The 21,863-nt window shown below is 45.6% G+C and overlaps 1 protein-coding gene across 1 annotated transcript in view; it reads right to left on the bottom strand.

Annotated features, from left to right (window-relative positions):
* LOC109896514 (actin filament-associated protein 1-like) overlaps positions 1-20,069 on the bottom strand; it is a 131,019-nt gene extending 110,950 nt beyond the window's left edge. The window contains 1 exon segment of the mRNA XM_031832554.1: positions 19,873-20,069. Within this exon segment, the coding sequence (XP_031688414.1) occupies positions 19,873-19,891 (19 nt within the window). The 5' untranslated portion in view covers positions 19,892-20,069.
* Positions 20,070-21,863: the final 1,794 nt, after the last annotated feature.

Genomic DNA, 21,863 nt, shown 5'->3' with positions numbered 1-21,863 from the left:
ACATATTCAATCAATCCCTATCCCAGTCGGTTGTTCCCACATGCTTCAAGAGGGCCACCATTGTTCCTGTTCCCAAGAAAGCTAAGGTAACTGAGCAAAACGACTACCCTAGACCCACTCCAATTTGCTTACCGCCCAAATAGGTCCACAGACGATGCAATCTCAACCACACTGCACACTGCCCTAACCCATCTGGACAAGAGGAATACCTATGTGAGAATGCTGTTCATCGACTACAGCTCGGCATTTAACACCATAGTACCCTCCAAGCTCGTCATCAAGCTCGAGACCCTGGGTCTTGACCCCGCCCTGTGCAACTGGGTACTGGACTTCCTGACGGGCCACCCCCAGGTGGTGAGGGTAGGCAACAACATCTCCACCCCGCTGATCCTCAACACTGGGGCCCGACAAGGGTGCGTTCTGAGCCCTCTCCTGTACTCCCTGTTCACCCACGACTGCGTGGCCACGCACGCCACCAACGCAATCATCAAGTTTGCGGATGACACAACAGTGATAGGCTTGATTACCAACAACGACGAGACGGCCTACAGGCAGGAGGTGAGGGCCCTCGGAGTGTGGTGTCAGGAAAATAACCTCACACTCAACGTCAACAAAACTAAGGAGATGATTGTGGACTTCAGGAAACAGCAGAGGGAACACCCCCCTATCCACATTGATGGAACAGTAGTGGAGAGGGTAGTAAGTTTTAAGTTCCTCGGCGTACACATCACAGACAAACTGAATTGGTCCACCCACACAGACAGCATCGTGAAGAAGGCGCAGCAGCGCCTCTTCAACCTCAGGAGGCTGAAGAAATTCGGCTTGTCACCAAAAGCACTCACAAACTTCTACACAATCAAGAGCATCCTGTCGGGATGTATCACCGCCTGGTACGGCAACTGCTCCGCCCACAACCGTAAGGCTCTCCAGAGGGTAGTGAGGTCTGCACAACGCATCACCGGGGGCAAACTACCTGCCCTCCAGGACACCTACACCACCCGATGTCACAGGACATCAAGGACAACAACCACCCGAGCCACTGCCTGTTCACCCCGCTATCATCCAGAAGGCGAGGTCAGTACAGGTGCATCAAAGCTGGGACGGAGAGACTGAAAAACAGCTTCTATCTCAAGGCCATCAGACTGTTAAACAGCCACCACTAACATTGAGTGGCTGCTGCCAACACACTGACTCAACTCCAGCCACTTTAATAATGGGAATTGATGGGAAATTATGTAAACTATATCACTAGCCACTTTAAACAATGCTACCTAATATAATGTTTACATACCCTACATTATTCATCTCATATGTATACGTATATACTGTACTCTATATCATCTACTGCATCTTTATGTAATACATGTATCACTAGCCACTTTAACTATGCCACTTTGTTTACATACTCATCTCATATGTATATACTGTACTCAATACCATCTACTGTATCTTGCCTATGCCGCTCTGTACCATCACTCATTCATATATCTTTATGTACATATTCTTTATCCCCTTACACTTGTGTCTATAAGGTAGTAGTTTTGGAATTGTTAGCTAGATTACTTGTTGGTTATTACTGCATTGTCGGAACTAGAAGCACAAGCATTTCGCTACACTCGCATTAACATCTGCTAACCATGTGTATGTGACAAATAACATTTGATTTGATTTGAAATCATGAATGCATGGATATATTGGAATTAGTGGATATATGGTGACTTAAATACCCTGACCTAGTGAGATATACATGGAGGAGGTTTAATACCCTGACCTAGTGAGATATACATGGAGGAAGGTTAATACCCTGACCTAGTGAGATATACCTGGAGGAGGTTTAATACCCTGACCTAGTGAGATATACATGAAGGAGGTTAAATACCCTGACCTAGTGAGATATACCTGGAGGAGGTTTAATACCCTGACCTAGTGAGATATACCTGGAGGAGGTTTAATACCCTGACCTAGTGAGATATACATGAAGGAGGTTAAATACCCTGACCTAGTGAGATATACATGAAGGAGGTTAAATACCCTGACCTAGTGAGATATACATGCAGGAGGTTAAATACCCTGACCTAGTGAGAGATACATGGCGATGGCTTAATCAAGCTAGTCGTCTTGACTACTTTCTTATGCCATTCTCTCTCCGGCACCAAAAGTTTAAAAAGTGTTGATAGGGGACAGAATGTGGTCAGATCATCACATAATTGGCATACAGTGGGGCAAAAAAGTATTTAGTCAGCCACCAATTGTGCAAGTTCTCCCACTTAAAAAGATGAGAGAGGCCTGTAATTTTCATCATAGGTACACTTCAACTATAACAGACAAAATGAAAAAAGAAATCCAGAAAATCACATTGTAGGATTTCTTATGAATTTATTTGCAAATTAAGGTGGAAAATAAGTATTTGGTCACCTACAAACAAGCAAGATTTCTGTCTCTCGCAGACATGTAACTTCTTCTTTAAGAGGCTCCGCTGTCCTCCACTCGTTACCTGTATTAATGGTACCTGTTTGAACTTGTTATCAGTATAAAAGACACCTGTCCACAACCTCAAACAGTCACACTCCAAACTCCACTATGGCCAAGACCAAAGAGCTGTCAAAGGACACCAGAAACAAAATTGTAGACCTGCACCAGGCTGGGAAGACTGAATCTGCAATAGCTAAGCAGCTTGGTTTGAAGAAATCAACTGTGGGAGCAATTATTAGGAAATGGAAGACATACAAGACCACTGATAATCTCCCTCTATCTGGGGCTCCACGCAAGATCTCACCCCGTGGGGTCAAAATGATCACAAGAACGGTGAGCAAAAATCCCAGAACCACACAGGGGGACCTAGTGAATGACCTGCAGAGAGCTGGGACCAAAGTAACAAAGCCTACCATCAGTAACACACTATGCCGCCAGGGACTCAAATCCTGCAGTGCCAGATGTGTCCCCCTGCTTAAGCCAGTACATGTCCAGGCCAGTCTGAAGTTTGCTAGAGAGCATTTGGATGATCCAGAAGAAGATTGGGAGAATGTCATATGGTCAGATGAAACCAAAATATAACTTTTTGGTAAAAACTCAACTCGTCGTATTTGGAGGACAAAGAATGCTGAGTTGCATCCAAAGAACACCATACCTACTGTGAAGCATGGGGGTGGAAACATCATGCTTTGGGGCTCAAAGGTACCGGGACGACTGATCCGTGTAAAGGAAAGAATGAATGTGGCCATGTATCGTGAGATTTTGAGTGAAAACCTCCTTCCATCAGCAAGGGCATTGAAGATGAAACGTGGCTGGGTCTTTCAGCTTGACAATGATCCCAAACACACTGCCCGGGCAACGAAGGAGTGGCTTCGTAAGAAGCATTTCAAGGTCCTGGAGTGGCCTAGCCAGTCTCCAGATCTCAACCCCATAGAAAATCTTTGGAGGGAGTTGAAAGTCCGTGTTGCCCAGCAACAGCCCCAAAACATCACTGCTCTAGAGGAGATCTGCATGGAGGAATGGGCCCAAAAAAAAAGCAACAGTGTGTGAAAACCTTGTGAAGACTTACAGAAAACATTTGACCTCTGTCATTGCCAACAAAGGGTATATAACAAAGTATTGAGATTGACCAAATACTTATTTATGTATGTCTATATAGGTATGTGTATGTATATATGTATGTGTATTTACTGAAAAAATATATGGGGGATTGGAAATGATGCAGACAATTACATTGATGGAAGCAACATTACTAAGCTGATCCCCCGCCTTAAATGAAATACGGCAGTCCAGACTCAATGACCCCGCAGTATTACCACTAGGGTCTGTTATTAGCGGTAGCCTGTGACATACACATACCTTAATACTCAGAACAACAACGTGGAGATTAGTGTATGACAGAGCTCTAACACAGTAGCGAGGGGACGGACCTTTGGCCTGCTGATAAACACAGGAACATACACAACAATGTGTGTATGATAGTTATTTCACAGGGGATAGTAGGCCAGCAGAAAGAGGGAGAGGAAACAATGCAACAAGGAAATAAACAGAGAGACAGAGGGAGGATGACAGAGGGAGGACGACAGAGGGAGGACGACAGAGGGAGGACGACAGAGGGAGGACGACAGAGGGAGGACGACAGAGGGAGGGCGACAGAGGGAGGGCGACAGAGGGAGGGCGACAGAGGAAGGGCGACAGAGGGTGACAGAGGGATAGAGGGAGGAAGACAGAGGGATAGAGGGAGGAAGACAGAGGGATAGAGGGAGGGCGACAGAGGGAGGGCGACAGAGGGAGGGCGACAGAGGGAGGGCGACAGAGGGATAGAGGGAGGAAGACAGAGGGATAGAGGGAGGGCGACAGAGGGAGGGCGACAGAGGGAGGGCGACAGAGGGAGGGCGACAGAGGGATAGAGGGAGGAAGACAGAGGGATAGAGGGAGGGTGACAGAGGGAGGGCGACAGAGGGATAGAGGGAGGAAGACAGAGGGATAGAGGGAGGAAGACAGAGGGAGGGCGACAGAGGGATAGAGGGAGGGCGACAGAGGGATAGAGGGAGGAAGACAGAGGGATAGAGGGAGGAAGACAGAGGGATAGAGGGAGGGCGACAGAGGGAGGGCGACAGAGGGAGGGCGACAGAGGGAGGGCGACAGAGGGAGGGCGACAGAGGGAGGGCGACAGAGGGAGGGCGACAGAGGGAGGGCGACAGAGGGAGGGCGACAGAGGGATAGAGGGAGGGCGACAGAGGGATAGAGGGAGGGCGACAGAGGGATAGAGGGAGGAAGACAGAGGGATAGAGGGAGGAAGACAGAGGGAGGGCGACAGAGGGAGGGCGACAGAGGGAGGGCGACAGAGGGATAGAGGGAGGAAGACAGAGGGATAGAGGGAGGAAGACAGAGGGAGGGCGACAGAGGGAGGGCGACAGAGGGAGGGCGACAGAGGGAGGGCGACAGAGGGAGGGCGACAGAGGGATAGAGGGAGGGCGACAGAGGGATAGAGGGAGGGCGACAGAGGGATAGAGGGAGGAAGACAGAGGGATAGAGGGAGGAAGACAGAGGGAGGGCGACAGAGGGAGGGCGACAGAGGGAGGGCGACAGAGGGATAGAGGGAGGAAGACAGAGGGATAGAGGGAGGAAGACAGAGGGAGGGCGACAGAGGGAGGGCGACAGAGGGATAGAGGGAGGAAGACAGAGGGATAGAGGGAGGAAGACAGAGGGAGGGCGACAGAGGGAGGGCGACAGAGGGAGGGCGACAGAGGGAGGGCGACAGAGGGATAGAGGGAGGAAGACAGAGGGATAGAGGGAGGAAGACAGAGGGAGGGCGACAGAGGGAGGGCGACAGAGGGAGGGCGACAGAGGGAGGGCGACAGAGGGAGGGCGACAGAGGGAGGGCGACAGAGGGATAGAGGGAGGAAGACAGAGGGAGGGCGACAGAGGGAGGGCGACAGAGGGAGGGCGACAGAGGGAGGGCGACAGAGGGAGGGCGACAGAGGGAGGGCGATAGAGGGAGGAAGACAGAGGGAGGGCGACAGAGGGAGGGCGACAGAGGGAGGCCGACAGAGGGAGGCCGACAGAGGGAGGGTGACAGAGGGATAGAGGGAGGAAGACAGAGGGATAGAGGGAGGAAGACAGAGGGAGGGTGACAGAGGGAGGACGACAGAGGGAGGACGACAGAGGGAGTACGACAGAGACGACTAATACACCTGCAGCACCGGATACCTGTTTCTCACGACACACCTGCAGCACCGGATACCTGTTTCTCACGACACACCTGCAGCACCGGATACCTGTTTCTCACGATACACCTGCAGCACCGGATACCTGTTTCTCACGATACACCTGCAGCACCGGATACCTGTTTCTCACGACACAACTGCAGCACCGGATACCTGTTTCTCACGACACACCTGCAGCACCGGATACCTGTTTCTCACGATACACCTGCAGCACCGGATACCTGTTTCTCACGATACACCTGCAGCACCGGATACCGGTTTCTCACGACACACCTGCAGTACCGGATACCTGTTTCTCACGACACGCCTGCAGCACCGGATACCGGTTTCTCACGACACGCCTGCAGCACCGGATACCGGTTTCTCACTACACACCTGCAGCACCGGATACCGGTTTCTCACTACACGCCTGCATGAGTCTGAGACACAAACACACAATGTTCAGACACACCCAGCTGGTGCTTATATTTAGACGGAAAAATAAATAAAGGGGAGGTGGAGACAGCAAGAACCTCCTCCTCTACACCGTTTCTCCTTCACCAGTCCACTCGTCCCCCAGTCCCTTCCTCTTCCCACTACCCTCTCCCCATCTCACGAGTGACTGAATGTGAGTCACATCCAGCCTGAACTGGTTAATAACATATAGTAGCCACTAGAGGTTGACCGATTAATCGGAATGGACGATTAATTAGGGCCGATTTCAAGTTTTCATAACAATCGGAAATTGGTATTTTTGGTCGATTTAATTGATCCACGCATCCTTACAGTTAACTAGTCCAACTCTCTAACCACCTGCCTCTCATTGCACTCCACAAGGAGACTGCCTGTTATGCGAATGCAGTAAGCCAAGGTAAGTTGCTAGCTAGCATTAAACTTATCTTATAAAAAACAAACAATCATAAATCACTACACATGGTTGATGATATTACTAGATATTATCTAGCGTGTCCTGCGTTGCATACAACTGACTGAGCATACAAGTATCTAAGTATCTGACTGAGTGGTGGTAGGCAGAAGCAGGCGCATAACCATTCATTCAAACAGCACTTTTGTGCGTTTTGCCAGCAGCTCTTTGTTGTGCGTCAAGCATTGCGCTGTTTATGACTTCAAGCCTATCAACTCTCAAGATGAGGCTGGTGTAACCGAAGTGAAATGGCTAGCTAGTTAGCGCGCGCTAATAGCGTTTCAAATGTCAGTCGCTCTGAGCCTTCTAGTAGTTGTTCTCCTTGCTCTGCATGGGTAATGCTGCTTCGATGGTGGCTGATGTCGTTGTGTTGCTGGTTCGAGCCCAGGGAGGAGCGAGGAGAGGGACGGAAGCTATAATGTTACACTGGCAATACTAAAGTGCGTATAAGAAGGTTAATGAAATACAAATGGTATAGAGGGAAATAGTCCTATAATTCCGATAATAACTACAACCTAAAACTTCTTACCTGGGAATATTGAAGACTCATGTTAAAAGGAACCACCAGCTTTCATATGTTCTCATGTTCTGAGCAAGGAACTTAAACGTTAGCTTTCTTACATAGCACATATTGCACTTTTACTTTCTTCTCCAACACTTTGTTTTTGCATTATTTAAACCAAATTGAACATGTTTCATTATTTACTTGAGGCTAAATTTGTTTTTATTGATGTATTATATTAAGTTAAAATAAGTGTTCATTCAGTATTGTTGTAATTGTCATTATTACAAATAAATAAAATTGGCCGATTTAAAATCGGTACCGGCTTGTTTGGTCTGCCAATAATCGGTATTGGCGTTGAAAAATCATATTCGGTCGACCTCTAGTAGCCACACCACCATTCCTGAGCCTCCAACACACTCAACACCTCCTAACCCTAAACACCTGGCAGTCTCTCCCTCTAGCCCTAAACACCTGGCAGTCTCTCCCTCTACCCCTCCCTCTAGCCCTAAACACCTGGCAGTCTCGCCCTCTACCCCTCCCTCTAGCCCTAAACACCTGGCAGTCTCCTGACCTGGCAGTCTCTCCCTCTAGCCCTAAAAACCTGCCAGTCTCCCCACCTGGCAGTCTCTCCCTCTACCCCTCCCTCTAGCCCTAAACACCTGGCAGTATCCTCATCTGGCAGTCTCTTCTTCTAGCCCTCCCTCTAGCCCTAAACACCTGGCAGTCTCTCCCTCTAGCCCTCCCTCTAGCCCTAAACACCTGGCAGTCTCCTCACCTGGTAGTCTCTTCTTCTAGCCCTAAACACCTGGCAGTCTCCTCACCTGGTAGTCTCTTCTTCTAGCCCTAAACACCTGGCAGTCTCTCACTCTAGCCCTCCCTCTAGCCCTAAACACCTGGCAGTCTCTCCCTCTACCCCTCCTGTCTCTCTCAAACCAACGTTGTATTTAAAAGTTACTATAGCTTTGATCTATAACAACCAGCCTTTACTTTACCAGCACAGTAGCACAGAGGATATCTTATTCAACAACAGTGTCCAGCCCAGACCTCAACACACACAGCCTTACCAAACACACAGTGTCCAGCCCAGACCTCAACACACACAGCCTTACCAAACACACAGTGTTCAGCTCAGATTCATTTCCTCTACTAGGATATGAGAAGGACCTCTTCTCAGCCCAGAGAGACCTGTTATTGTTGCTTATTACAGATAACAGGCTTCTTTATTAAAAAACCCAGAGGACGGACCACTGCACATCAAATAGGGTACAATATCCCTGGCTGAGGCTACAACAACCTCCAACACACACACACACACACACACACACACACACACACAGATTGGAGGAATGTGATGGCTGCGTCCCCTGTCTGGTGTTGACAGTTAGAACTGTGGGCTAGTGTGTGTGCGAGAGAGTGTGTGTGTGTGCGAGTGTGTGTGTATGTGTGTATGCATGCGCGTGTACGCCTGCACAGATCTAACATTAAAATAGTGTGCGTGAAACAGATGCAGGCAGTTGGTGTGTGTGTGAAAATATTCATGATGAAAGGCAAAGGGCATGGAGACAAACTAGCTTAGTGAAATAATGACTTCACCTTGTAGAACCATGCTCTTAACGACACAAAGTTTATGCACCAATTAACCCCTTTATAGTGTGTGTGTGTGTGTGTGTGTGTGTGTGTGTGTGTGTGTGTGTGTGTGTAACCATAGATACGCCTCCTTTTGACTCTAGTCTCACCCTCAATGGAATACATCAACAAAGTCTGTATAAACAAGTCCATTTTGATGACCGAAACACCACATTATTTATCTATGTCACATCCAACACTGTGAAATAGGCCAGACAGTTTGATCTAACTTCCCTAGTGTCTGTGAGCCATTAGCTAAATCCTCTAGCCCTTTACAGGAGCGAAGTGCCACTCGGCGGACAACACACCACCTCGCTCTTAAACTGTATCCTTCCCTCTACTTTAGAGATCTACTTTGGGTCAAACCCAAACCAAACCAAACCACTTTCCCCGGCAACCTCTGTAGCATAGATGTGGTGAGGGCACCAACTACCTCTCCTCTTTCATCTTCTATCTCTCCCTACTCCCTCGTGGGGGGGGGGGGGCTTGGTGGCCAGAGAGACCAGATCACCGTCCAGGGAGTAACGTCAGAGAGACCAGATCACTGTTCAGGGAGTAACGTCAGAGAGACCAGATCACTGTTCAGGGAGTAACGTCAGAGAGAGCAGATCACTGTTCAGGGAGTAACGTCAGAGAGACCAGATCCCTGTTCAGGGAGTAACGTCAGAGAGACCAGATCCCTGTTCAGGGAGTAACGTCAGAGAGACCAGATCCCTGTTCAGGGAGTAACGTCAGAGAGACCAGATCCCTGTTCAGGGAGTAACGTCAGAGAGACCAGATCACTGTTCAGGGAGTAACATCAGAGAGACCAGATCACTGTTCAGGGAGTAACGTCAGAGAGACCAGATCACTGTTCAGGGAGTAACGTCAGAGAGACCAGATCACTGTTCAGGGAGTAACGTCAGAGAGACCAGATCACTGTTCAGGGAGTAACGTCAGAGAGACCAGATCACTGTTCAGGGAGTAACGTCAGAGTGACACACAGGTAGACCAGATCACCGTTTAGGGAGTAACGTCAGAGAGACCATATCACTGTTCAGGGAGTAACGTCAGAGAGACACACAGGGAGACCAGATCACCGTTTAGGGAGTAACGTCAGAGAGACCATATCACTATTCAGGGAGTAACGTCAGAGAGACCATATCACTGTTCAGGGAGTAACGTCAGAGAGACCAGATCACTGTTCAGGGAGTAACGTCAGAGAGACCAGATCACTGTTCAGGGAGTAACATCAGAGAGACCAGATCACTGTTCAGGGAGTAACGTCAGAGAGACCAGATCACTGTTCAGGGAGTAACGTCAGAGAGACCATATCACCATTTAGGGAGTAATGTCAGAGACACACACAGGGGGACCAGATCACTCCTCCTGTCCTACTGGGAATACTGGAGAGAAGAGAGGGAGGGACTTCAGCCATTATCTTACAGACATCCTCATTAGAGAGGTAGAAAGGAAGAATGAGAGAGAGAGACACTATTGGGTCGGATGGAAAGAAAGTAGGAATGAGAGATTTTATGGAGAGACCAGACTGAGAACAAGGCCAGACTGAGAACAAGGCCAGACTGAGAACAAGGCCAGACTGAGAACAAGGCCAGACTGAGAACAAGGCCAGACTGAGAACAAGGCCAGACTGAGAACAAGGCCAGACTGAGAACAAGGCCAGACTGAGAACAAGGCCAGACTGAGCACAAGGTCAGACTGAGCACAAGGTCAGACTGAGAACAAGGTCAGACTGAGAACAAGGTCAGACTGAGAACAAGGTCAGGGTTTACGGAAGAATATTATTATGGAGTGAAGGTGAAAGACAGAGAGAGGAGGAGCTGGAGAGAGACAAAGAGAGGCTGCTCTGCTCAGTCCTCTGTCCCTTTGTGAGAAGTGGTGTAGAGAGGAATGAAGAAGCCTGCAGCAACAGTCACCTCCTTTCAGACACTGACTCACAGCCCTGTGGTTCCATCTCAAATACCAGGAGTTGGCTGTTATAGACACAGACACACACAGGCGGAGAGACAGGCACACACATGAATGCAAACTCACACACACAAACACACAGTCACTCACAGACAAAGTGAAAAGACACACCCCAAAATACATGCCCCGCAGTAGACTCTTCAGAGGAGAGAGTCTATCTGATGACATTTGAATGGAACAACCTCTTCAAATAAACCTAGATGCCTCAGTATGTCTCAGAGACACACTCCTCTCTCAAACGTCCCCTTGTTCAACTACAGATTGATCTTGTAATCTGATTAGCATCTTTTTCTCCTGTTAAAACGGTCTACGGACAGAGTCAGAGCAATTGAGAACAACTTCCAAACTTAAGACACCAAAAAAAAAACATTTAGACCCATGACTGAATTACAAAGGGCTGTTTTGTGCTGTGTTGGAGAGAAGTGTTTTTTTCGTTCCTCCCTCTGCAGCTTTGAGGTTTCTACTTCTGTCATGTTTTTGTTGCCCTGAGGGGAACGGAGAATCTGGGAAGGAGAGTACCTGTGTGTGTGTGTGTGTAGGAAGACAGACAGGGCTAACATTGTGATAACACCAGAGGACATTCAGAACTCAGCTGCCAACCTGGACGGGAGACAGGCTTCCAGTAACCTAGCGCTAACAGGGAAATGATATCGGAGATGTTGAAAACATGTTGTTTTGCCACACGTACAGTACATGCCTACGTAAAAGTCTAACCAAGAACAGTTCAGTTCAACTCAACACAAATATCAGATATCTCAGATATCCCAGAAAAACAGTGAAAACTGTTGCCGAGAGGGCTATCAAATGCAATACAATGAAGAGACATGGTTGTCTGCTACGGAAAAATGTAATATTCAAAATGACCCCAGTGCTAGTTTGATGAACTGAGTTGAACTCTCATCCCAGGTTGAACTACCAAATCACTTCGGCTCCAGATGCCAGCCTTGTCAAAACACGAAGTGAACGTTGTCGCTTGTACCCCGACTTGAAGCCAAGCAATAAGCAGCGCCATGGTACTCACAACGCCATGGTACTCACAACACTCATAACGCCATGGTACTCACAACGCCATGGTACTCACAACACCATGGTACTCATAACACTCACAACGCCATGGTACTCACAACGCCATGGTACTCACAACACTCATAACGCCATGGTACTCACAAAGCCATGGTACTCATAACACTCATAACGCCATGGTACTCATAACGCCATGGTACTCACAACGCCATGGTACTCACAACGCCATGGTACTCATAACACAAGCACCAACAAGTACAGAGCGTCAGCCAGGGATGCACTCTCACAAATCACATTTGAACCTCAGATTTTACCTCAGTGATTCAGCTCCTGTCACTAGTGGTGATCTTTAAATCTGAAATATTATTGGAGTAATGATTCTGAACATGAAATCAAATAGATATCAGTTTCAATGACTGTAGACAGCGAGATGTGGGCAGAGTGATGGACGAGCTATGCCTAGATTTACACAGAGTATACAAAACATTAGAGACACCTGCACTTTCTATGAAATAGACTGAACAGCTGACTCCAGGTGAAAGCTATAATCTCTTGTTGATGTCACTTGTTAAATCCACTTCAATCCGTGTAGATGAAGGGGAGGAGACAGGTTGAAGAAGGATGTTTAAGCCTTGAGACATTTGAGACATGGATTGTGTATGGGTGCCATTCAGAGCGTGAATGTTATTGCGGGTGTAGAGAAATTCTTGTGTTTCTAGCTCTAACAGTGCAGTAATACCTAACAATTTCACAACAATACACACAAATCTAAGTGCGTTGGGGTAACTCAATCACAAGCATACACCCCTATGTAGTATGCTCACACACAATATGTTCCCTTCATTAATCTGCCTTCTTACATTGGGGGAGGGTTTGTTATCCTGAAGGCCTCAACTAAAGACTGCAGAGCTCAACAGACTCTGAGGAATTAGAGAGAGAGAGAGAGAGAGGGAGACTACAGCAAACCACCCTGCGGCACAGTCCACCAGCCTCATTGTATCCAACAGAGACACAGCACAGACAGAGGGAGTCTGGGAACACTGTCCTCAGACACAGCATGGTACACTCATAACCACCACAGAGAGAGAGAGAAAGAGACAGAGAGAGAAAGTTGTTTGGAAGGAAATGAAGAGAAAACAGATTGATTTTACAGAATGAGAGAACAAACAGAGAAGCATTGATGGAGAAAGACAGAAGATGCATTGGCTCAGTTCCCCTCCGAGCTAAACCCACCTTTCCCTGCATGACAAGAAACAGAGAACGAAACCCCACTGCGAACATTTAATCAACATTTAATCAACATGGGTGTAGTATTACCCTGTGTGTTGTCATCACTAAAACCAATGGTGATGGTAGGGTATTACTCAACACAGATTAATGACAGGGGAACAGTATCGTATCTCGGCCGTCGCAGTAGATGTTTGCTCTGTGCGCCCCACGCTGACTCGCGACTACACACCCAGTCCCAGGGGCCAAGATGTCCAATAGTGATCAAATCAAAGTTTATTTGTCATGTGCGCTGAATACAACAGGTGTAGTAGACCTTACACTGAAATGCTTACTTACAGGCTCTAACCAATTGTGCATTTTTTTTAAAAGTATTAAGTGAACAATAGGTAAGTAAAGAAATAAAAACTGTAAAAAGACAATGAAAAATAACAGTAGAGAGGCTATATACAGTAGAGAGGCTATATACAGTAGAGAGGCTATATACAGTAGAGAGGCTATATACAGTAGAGAGGCTATATACAGTAGAGAGGCTATATACAGTAGAGAGGCTATATACAGTAGAGAGGATATATACAGTAGAGAGGATATATACAGTAGAGAGGCTATATACAGTAGAGAGGTTATATACAGTAGAGAGGCTATATACAGTAGTGAGGCTATATACAGTAGTGAGGCTATATACAGTAGAGAGGGTATATACAGTAGAGTGGGTATATACAGTAGAGTGGCTATATACAGTAGAGAGGTTATATACAGTAGAGAGGCTACATACAGTAGAGAGGCTATATACAGTAGAGAGGCTATATACAGTAGAGAGGCTATATACAGTAGAGAGGCTACATACAGTAGAGAGGCTACATACAGTAGAGAGGCTATATACAGTAGAGAGGCTATATACAGTAGATAGGCTATATACAGTAGAGAGGTTATATACAGTAGAGAGGCTATATACAGTAGAGAGGCTACATACAGTAGAGAGACTACATACAGTAGAGAGGCTATATACAGTAGAGAGGCTATATACAGTAGAGAGGCTATATACAGTAGAGAGGCTACATACAGTAGAGAGGCTACATACAGTAGAGAGGCTACATACAGTAGAGAGGCTACATACAGTAGAGAGGCTACATACAGTAGAGAGGCTACATACAGTAGAGAGGCTATATACAGTAGAGAGGCTACATACAGTAGAGAGGCTATATACAGTAGAGAGGCTACATACAGTAGAGGGGCTATATACAGTAGAGAGGCTATATACAGTAGAGAGGCTACATACAGTAGAGAGGCTATATACAGTAGAGAGGCTATATACAGTAGAGTGGCTAGATACAGTAGAGAGGCTATATACAGTAGAGAGGCTATATACAGTAGAGAGGCTATATACAGTAGAGAGGCTATATACAGTAGAGAGGTTATATACAGTAGAGAGGCTACATACAGTAGAGAGACTACATACAGTAGAGAGGCTATATACAGTAGAGAGGCTCTATACAGTAGAGAGGCTATATACAGTAGAGGGGCTATATACAGTAGAGAGGCTATATACAGTAGAGAGGCTATATACAGTAGAGAGGCTACATACAGTAGAGAGGCTATATACAGTAGAGAGGCTATATACAGTAGAGAGGCTACATACAGTAGAGAGACTACATACAGTAGAGAGGCTATATACAGTAGAGAGGCTCTATACAGTAGAGAGGCTATATACAGTAGAGGGGCTATATACAGTAGAGGGGCTATATACAGTAGAGAGGCTACATACAGTAGAGAGGCTATATACAGTAGAGAGGCTATATACAGTAGAGAGGCTATATACAGTAGAGGCTATATACAGTAGAGGCTATATACAGTAGAGAGGCTCTATACAGTAGAGAGGCTATATACAGTAGAGAGGCTATATACAGTAGAGAGGCTATATACAGTAGAGAGGATATATACAGTAGAGAGGCTAGATACAGTAGAGAGGCTATATACAGTAGAGAGGATATATACAGTAGAGAGGCTATATACAGTAGAGAGGCTATATACAGTAGAGAGGATATATACAGTAGAGAGGCTATATACAGTAGAGTCTATATACAGTAGAGAGGCTATATACAGTAGAGAGGATATATACAGTAGAGAGGCTATATACAGTAGAGAGGCTATATACAGTAGAGAGGCTATATACAGTAGAGAGGATATATACAGTAGAGAGGCTATATACAGTAGAGTCTATATACAGTAGAGAGGCTATATACAGTAGAGAGGCTATATACAGTAGAGAGGCTATATACAGTAGAGAGGATATATACAGTAGAGAGGCTATATACAGTAGAGAGGATATATACAGTAGAGAGGCTATATACAGTAGAGTCTATATACAGTAGAGAGGCTATATACAGTAGAGAGGATATATACAGTAGAGAGGCTATATACAGTAGAGAGGCTAGATACAGTAGAGAGGCTATATACAGTAGAGAGGTTATATACAGTAGAGAGGTTATATACAGTAGAGAGGCTATATACAGTAGAGAGGATATATACAGTAGAGAGGCTATATACAGGCACTGGTTAGTCGGGCTGATTGAGGTAGTATGTACATGTAGGTATGGTTAAAGTGACTATGCATATATGATGAACAGAGAGTAGCAGCAGCGTAAAAGAGGGGTTGGGGGGGCACACAATGCAAATAGTCCGGGTAGCCATTTGATTACCTGTTCAGGAGTCTTATGGCTTGGGGGTAAAATCTGTTGAGAAGCCATTTTGTCCTAGACTTGGCACTCCATTTTTAGGGCCTTCCTCTGACACCGCCTGGTATAGAGGTCCTGTATGGCAGGACGTTTGGCCCCAGTGATGTACTGGGCCGTACGCACTACCCTCTGTAGTGCCTGGCGGTCGGAAGCCGAGCAGTTGCCATACCAGGCAGTGATGCAACCAATGCTCTCGATATTGCAGCTGTAGAACCTTGTTAGTTTCCTGAGGGGGAATAGGCTTTGTCGTGCCCTCTTCACGACGGTCTTGAAGTGTTTGGACCATGATAGTTTGTTAGTGATGTGGACACCAAAGAACTTGAAGCTCTTAACCTGCTCCACTGCAGCCCAGTCGATGAAAATGGGGGTGTGCGCAGTCCTCCTTTTCCTGTAGTCCACAATCATCTCCTTAGTCTTGGTTACGTTGAGGGAGAGGTTGTTGTCCTGGCAGCACACGGCCAGGTCTCTGACCTCCTCCCTATAGGCTGTCTCGTCATTGTCGGTGATCAGGCCTACCACTGTTGTGTCGTCTGCAAACTTAATAATGGTGTTGGTGTCGTGCCTGGCCATGCAGTCATGAGTGAACAGGGAGTACAGGAGGGGACTGAGCAAGCACCCCTGAGGGGCTCCAGTGTTGAGGATCAGCGTGGCAAATGTGTTGCTACCTACCCTCACCACCTGGGGGCGGCCCGTCAGGAAGTCCAGGATCCAGTTGCAGAGGGAGGTGTTTAGTCCCAGGATCCTTAGCTTAATGATGAGCTTTGAGGGTACTATGGTGTTGAACGCTGAGCTGTAGTCAATGAATAGCATTCTCAGTGTTGAGTGCAAAATAGATTGCATCATCTGTGGATCTGTTTGGTCGGTATGCAAATTGGAGTGGGTCTAGGGTTTCTGGACCTTACAGTGAAATGGTTCTGGTTTCTGGTGTTGATGTGAGCCATTAGCAGCGCCCACAGCACCGGCATGGTCGGGATATAATGGAACCAGCTGCCAGAAATCTCAAATCTCAATAGGATTACATTACAACAATCGGTCATGTAGCCAACTGTATCAGGCTTATATACAATTGACTTACAAGGTAGGCTACTGAGGATTGAGAGATATAGCCTTTTAAAATAACAGTCTGCTGCATCATCTGCTGTCACGATGACAAATGAAAATGTCTCTCTAGAAATATCAGATCTACTAAGACTACCACCTGTATCATTACCACACCATTAAGACTACCTATCATTACCACACCATTAAGACTACCTATCATTACCACACCATTAAGACTACCTATCATTACCACACCATTAAGACTACCACCTGTATCATTACCACACCATTAAGACTACCTATCATTACCACATCATTAAGACTACCACCTGTATCATTACCACACCATTAAGACTACCTATCATTACCACACCATTAAGACTACCTATCATTACCACACCATTAAGACTACCTATCATTACCACACCATTAAGACTACCTATCATTACCACACCATTAAGACTACCTATCATTATCACACCATTAAGACTACCTATCATTACCACACCATTAAGACTACCTATCATTACCACACCATTAAGACTACCACCTGTATCATTACCACACCATTAAGACTACCACCTGTATCATTACCACACCATTAAGACTACCTATCATTACCACACCATTAAGACTACCTATCATTACCACACCATTAAGACTACCTATCATTATCACACCATTAAGACTACCTATCATTATCACACCATTAAGACTACCTATCATTACCACACCATTAAGACTACCTATCATTACCACACCATTAAGACTACCACCTGTATCATTACCACACCATTAAGACTACCACCTGTATCATTACCACACCATTAAGACTACCTATCATTACCACACCATTATGACTACCACCTGTATCATTACCACACCATTAAGACTACCTATCATTACCACACCAATAAGACTCAAGTGACTTCCTTTCAAACTGCCCACATTCTTAGTTCAACCTATTGACAGGTGATTGAAGTCAAACCTCAGGTTCAACTCCAAACCATACCACTCCTCACCAGTAGGGGTCCTATTCCAACCTAAGTGACCTGCCACACCTTGGGAAGTTAACCACTGAGGCTCTGCCACTTAATAGCTGCTACTCATTGTGTTTCAATCTGGACATGGGACAAGAAAGTTGTCACAGGGGACCTACAGTACGTGTGTGCGCTCCATGTCTTCGACCTCCGTTTTACTGGTTCTGTAACACAGTGTCTTCCAAATGGCACCCTAGTCCCTATATAGTGCACTACTTTATACTACAGTCCTATTCCCTGTATAGTGCACTACTTTTGACCAGAGCCCTATTCCCTATATAGTGCACTACGTTTGACCAGAGCCCATAGGGAATAGGGTGCCATTATGCGAATCAAACAGTGTTGGCCCAATACTGCGGCTAAAGGGCTAGCAGGATGTGTACTGTAGGATTGCCTTCCATTGTTCATTGTTACAGGCCTGTCTGGACTGACTGTGGCAGATTGGCTGGGCTTCCATGAAGAGGAGGGGAAATACCCAGCCCCAAGAACACACAGTTAGAGGTAAAAATAAAACACAAAAGCAGCAGAAGTGAAGCTTCCTGGGATACTTTTCCCACCACAACAAGTTCCTCGTGAAAAAACAAGACCGGTCAGCTATGGTAGAGATGGAGACTAGGTCAAAGGCCCAATGACCAAGTAGGGCTAGACTTGCCTATATTAGCCAAGCTATATTAGCCTAGCTATATTAGCCAAGCTATATTAGCCAAGCTATATTAGCCAAGCTATATTAGCCAAGCTATATTAGCCAAGCTAATCTAAAATGCACATTTATGAATGGCTGAAGTCAATGGTAAGAGTGTGCCATTTCCAGTTATTGCTTATCCCTTCAAACGTGTCCCTTCCTAAACAAGTAGTCTGATTAATCCAAACCCAACAGTTTTTCCCGCCCTGTTCCCAACTGGATATGATGAATTGGATTTGTTCTATCACTAAGCTGCTTGACCCCCCCCCCCCCCCCCAGAGCCAGTTGATCCCTTCCAGACCAGTTCCCTGTCCTTGACTCTAGACTCACCTGTGACCCTGGGGAAAGTGTACTACCTAAAAGTCAAGATCTCTTTACCAAGACAGCAGTAGTAGGTTACTACACACATACAGGGAAGAGGCTACATGGATGAAGCTTAATGGATGAGGCTACATGGATGAGGCTTAATGGATGAGGCTACATGGATGAGGCTACATGGATTAAGCTTCATGGATGATGCTTCATGGATGAGGCTACATGGATGAGGCTACATGGATGATGCTACGTGGATGAGGCTTAATGGAGGAGGCTACATGGATGCTTAATAGATGATGCTACATGGATGAGGCTTAATGGATGAGGCTTAATGGATGAATCTACATGGATGAGGATTAATAGATGAGGCTACATGGATGAGGCTTAATAGATGAGGCTACATGGATGAGGCTTAATAGATTAGGCTTAATGGATGATTCTACATGGATGAGGCTTAATGGATTAATCTACATGGATGAGGATTAATAGATGAGGCTACATGGATGAGGCTTAATAGATGAGGCTACATGGATGAGGCTTAATAGATTAGGCTTAATGGATGAGGCTTAATGGATGATTCAACATGGATAAGGCTTCATGGTGAGAACAATCTCCCTCGAGCCCATTAGCCTATCAATTAATCCCGCTGATGCGTGCTCCTCTGAAGACAGACAGGACCCCCTGTCGGTCTACACCTCGTGGTCCTTTGTGTTGTGCCTTTCCATCCCTCTGTAGCAACCTTGTTGGTTGTATGTTGAATTGATACACATTCGCATGACAATATTTGGCACATAACCACTCCATGGAACTCAGCTAAAGTGAAAATATTTGGCCAAAACAAGGAAAAAACTAACAAGGACACTGAAAGCAATTGTTGTGATGATAAATTTGACAATTAAACAACACCCTTTTTTTCCTCAAATACAAATGCTACACCCGTCAAGGTGATAGCATGCTACTGTATCGATACATACCAGTAACGTACATTGTTACAAGCCTGTTTGTTGTCGTCTAAAAACAATGCACAATTTCTTACAACAAAGTGCAAGAGTAGTATAACAATAACTTAAAGTAGGATACCAAACGTAAACCAAAAATTCGTACCTTTCCCGTTTTTGTCCATGTCGCCGAGATAACTCCTGGGTGTGTACTTCTCCTGTGTTCTTCCCCGTGACAATAGAAAAGCCCGTCCGCGCCTCTCCTCCAAGCGCTCCTTGCTTCCTTTCGGTGTGTGATGGGACAGACGCCGATTCTAGCTGTCAAGAAACACAGGGGACCAGATGGACACAGATAGTAGCCAATCGCAGTCGTAGCTTACATGGGCTTGCCCAATCACAGCGAATAATAGAAGGGGTCTTTGGTCATTATTTTTAAATATCTATACTAGTTAGTGCCTTTGAGAACGCGGACAACTATCAGCATCAAGGTACAGTAGTAATACAGAATGGAGGTATTCTCAACCTACTGTCTGGTTTACTCGGCAGGCCATATGAAACCATTATGAATCAAATGACAACAATGATTCATAGAATGATTCACTCCCTCTCATCAGCACCTGTTTCAACATAATGTATTCACTCCGTAGGAAAATTATTCAGTAGCAAGACTCTCCGTCCCGGACAGATGTGAACCAGAGCAACAAATGAGAACTTGAGATCAAATGAAATATTTGTTTACAAGACCTACTTCTAATGTCCTGTTCTAATTCAGTTTTGAGACAGACTAAACGGGTATCAACCAATAAGGATGTTGTATCCTTGTCTGTCTGGAAGGACTAGTTTCCTCACACCACACTGAAGAGTAGACTATCACGTAAAAACGTAGCTACTCTCAGTTGATACTACTGTGACACATTAGTTTGTCTGAGAACAACACAAAATAGATTTCAGTGACAGCTCAGACAACCATCCAAACATTGGCATTCCAATGCAGCCGTTTTTAACTCAATATCAAATCATTTATGGTTAACAATTAAGTACCTTAATGTGATTGTTTTCCATAATAATTGCAACAAAAAAAAAGAAGCTTCTTAGCAAAGACTAATTTCTCAAGTAATAATTTAGCTAGGACTGTCTGGGAGTGGTCTGAGTAGGTAGGGGAACACTGATAACTAGCCATTATTGGCAGAGCAGTTTGGAACTCTCGTTCTTAGTGGTCTATTAACTAATTTAATCGTCTGATGACATCACCAGGGAGGCCAAAATTCCATCCCATCAAAACAGGCAGACATTTCAGGCGGTCTTTTCAAACAGCTCTTACACTAAAAGGGCATGATCATCATTTCCACAATTCCACAGTATTATTCCAACCTCATAGTATGAAAATATATATAAAGAACAGAAAATTCACGTTTTTGACTACACTGGGCCTTTAAGTTACCATAAAAACACAGAACATGTCAAAAGAAATGGTACTGAATGAAACATTTATTTAAAGATGGACATCAGTATTTCTTGCAAACCAGTGAAGTAAAATAAGAAAAAAAAGTCAACAAAAGCTAAACAAAAGGCTTAGTTACAGCATAATAATAATTTCAACCCATTTCGCCATCCTCTTATCGTCCTCCACTGAGCCACAACTACGCTGAACAAAAATATAAACGCAACATGTAAATTGTTGGTCCCATGTTTCATGAGCTGAAATAAAAGAACCCTATAGAAATGTTCCATATGCACAAAAAGCTTTTTTTCCCTCTCTAAAATTGAGCACAAATTTGTTTACATCCTTGTTAGTGCGCATTTCTCCTTTGCCAAGATCATCCATCCACCTGACAGGTGTGGAATATCAAGAAGCTGATAAAACGGCATGATCATTACACAGGTGCACCTTGTGCTGGGGACAATAAAAGGCCACTCTAAAATGTGAAGTTTTGTCACACAACACAGATGTCACAACACAGTTTTGAGGGAGTGTGCAATTGGCAGGAATGTCCAGTTGTTGAATGTTCATTTCGCTACCATAAGCCGCCTCCAACGTCATATTAGAGAATTTGGCAGTACGTCCAACTGGCCTCAAAACCGCAGACCACATGTAACCACGTCACCCCAGGACCTCCACATCCGGCTTCTTTACCTGCGTGATCGTCTGACGGGGTG

Source organism: Oncorhynchus kisutch, linkage group LG9 (genome assembly GCF_002021735.2).
Source record: "Oncorhynchus kisutch isolate 150728-3 linkage group LG9, Okis_V2, whole genome shotgun sequence".
NCBI classification, from domain to species: Eukaryota; Metazoa; Chordata; class Actinopteri; order Salmoniformes; family Salmonidae; genus Oncorhynchus; species Oncorhynchus kisutch.
The sequence above is the reverse complement of the archived record's forward strand: the minus strand, read 5'-3'. Positions and strand labels throughout refer to the sequence as shown.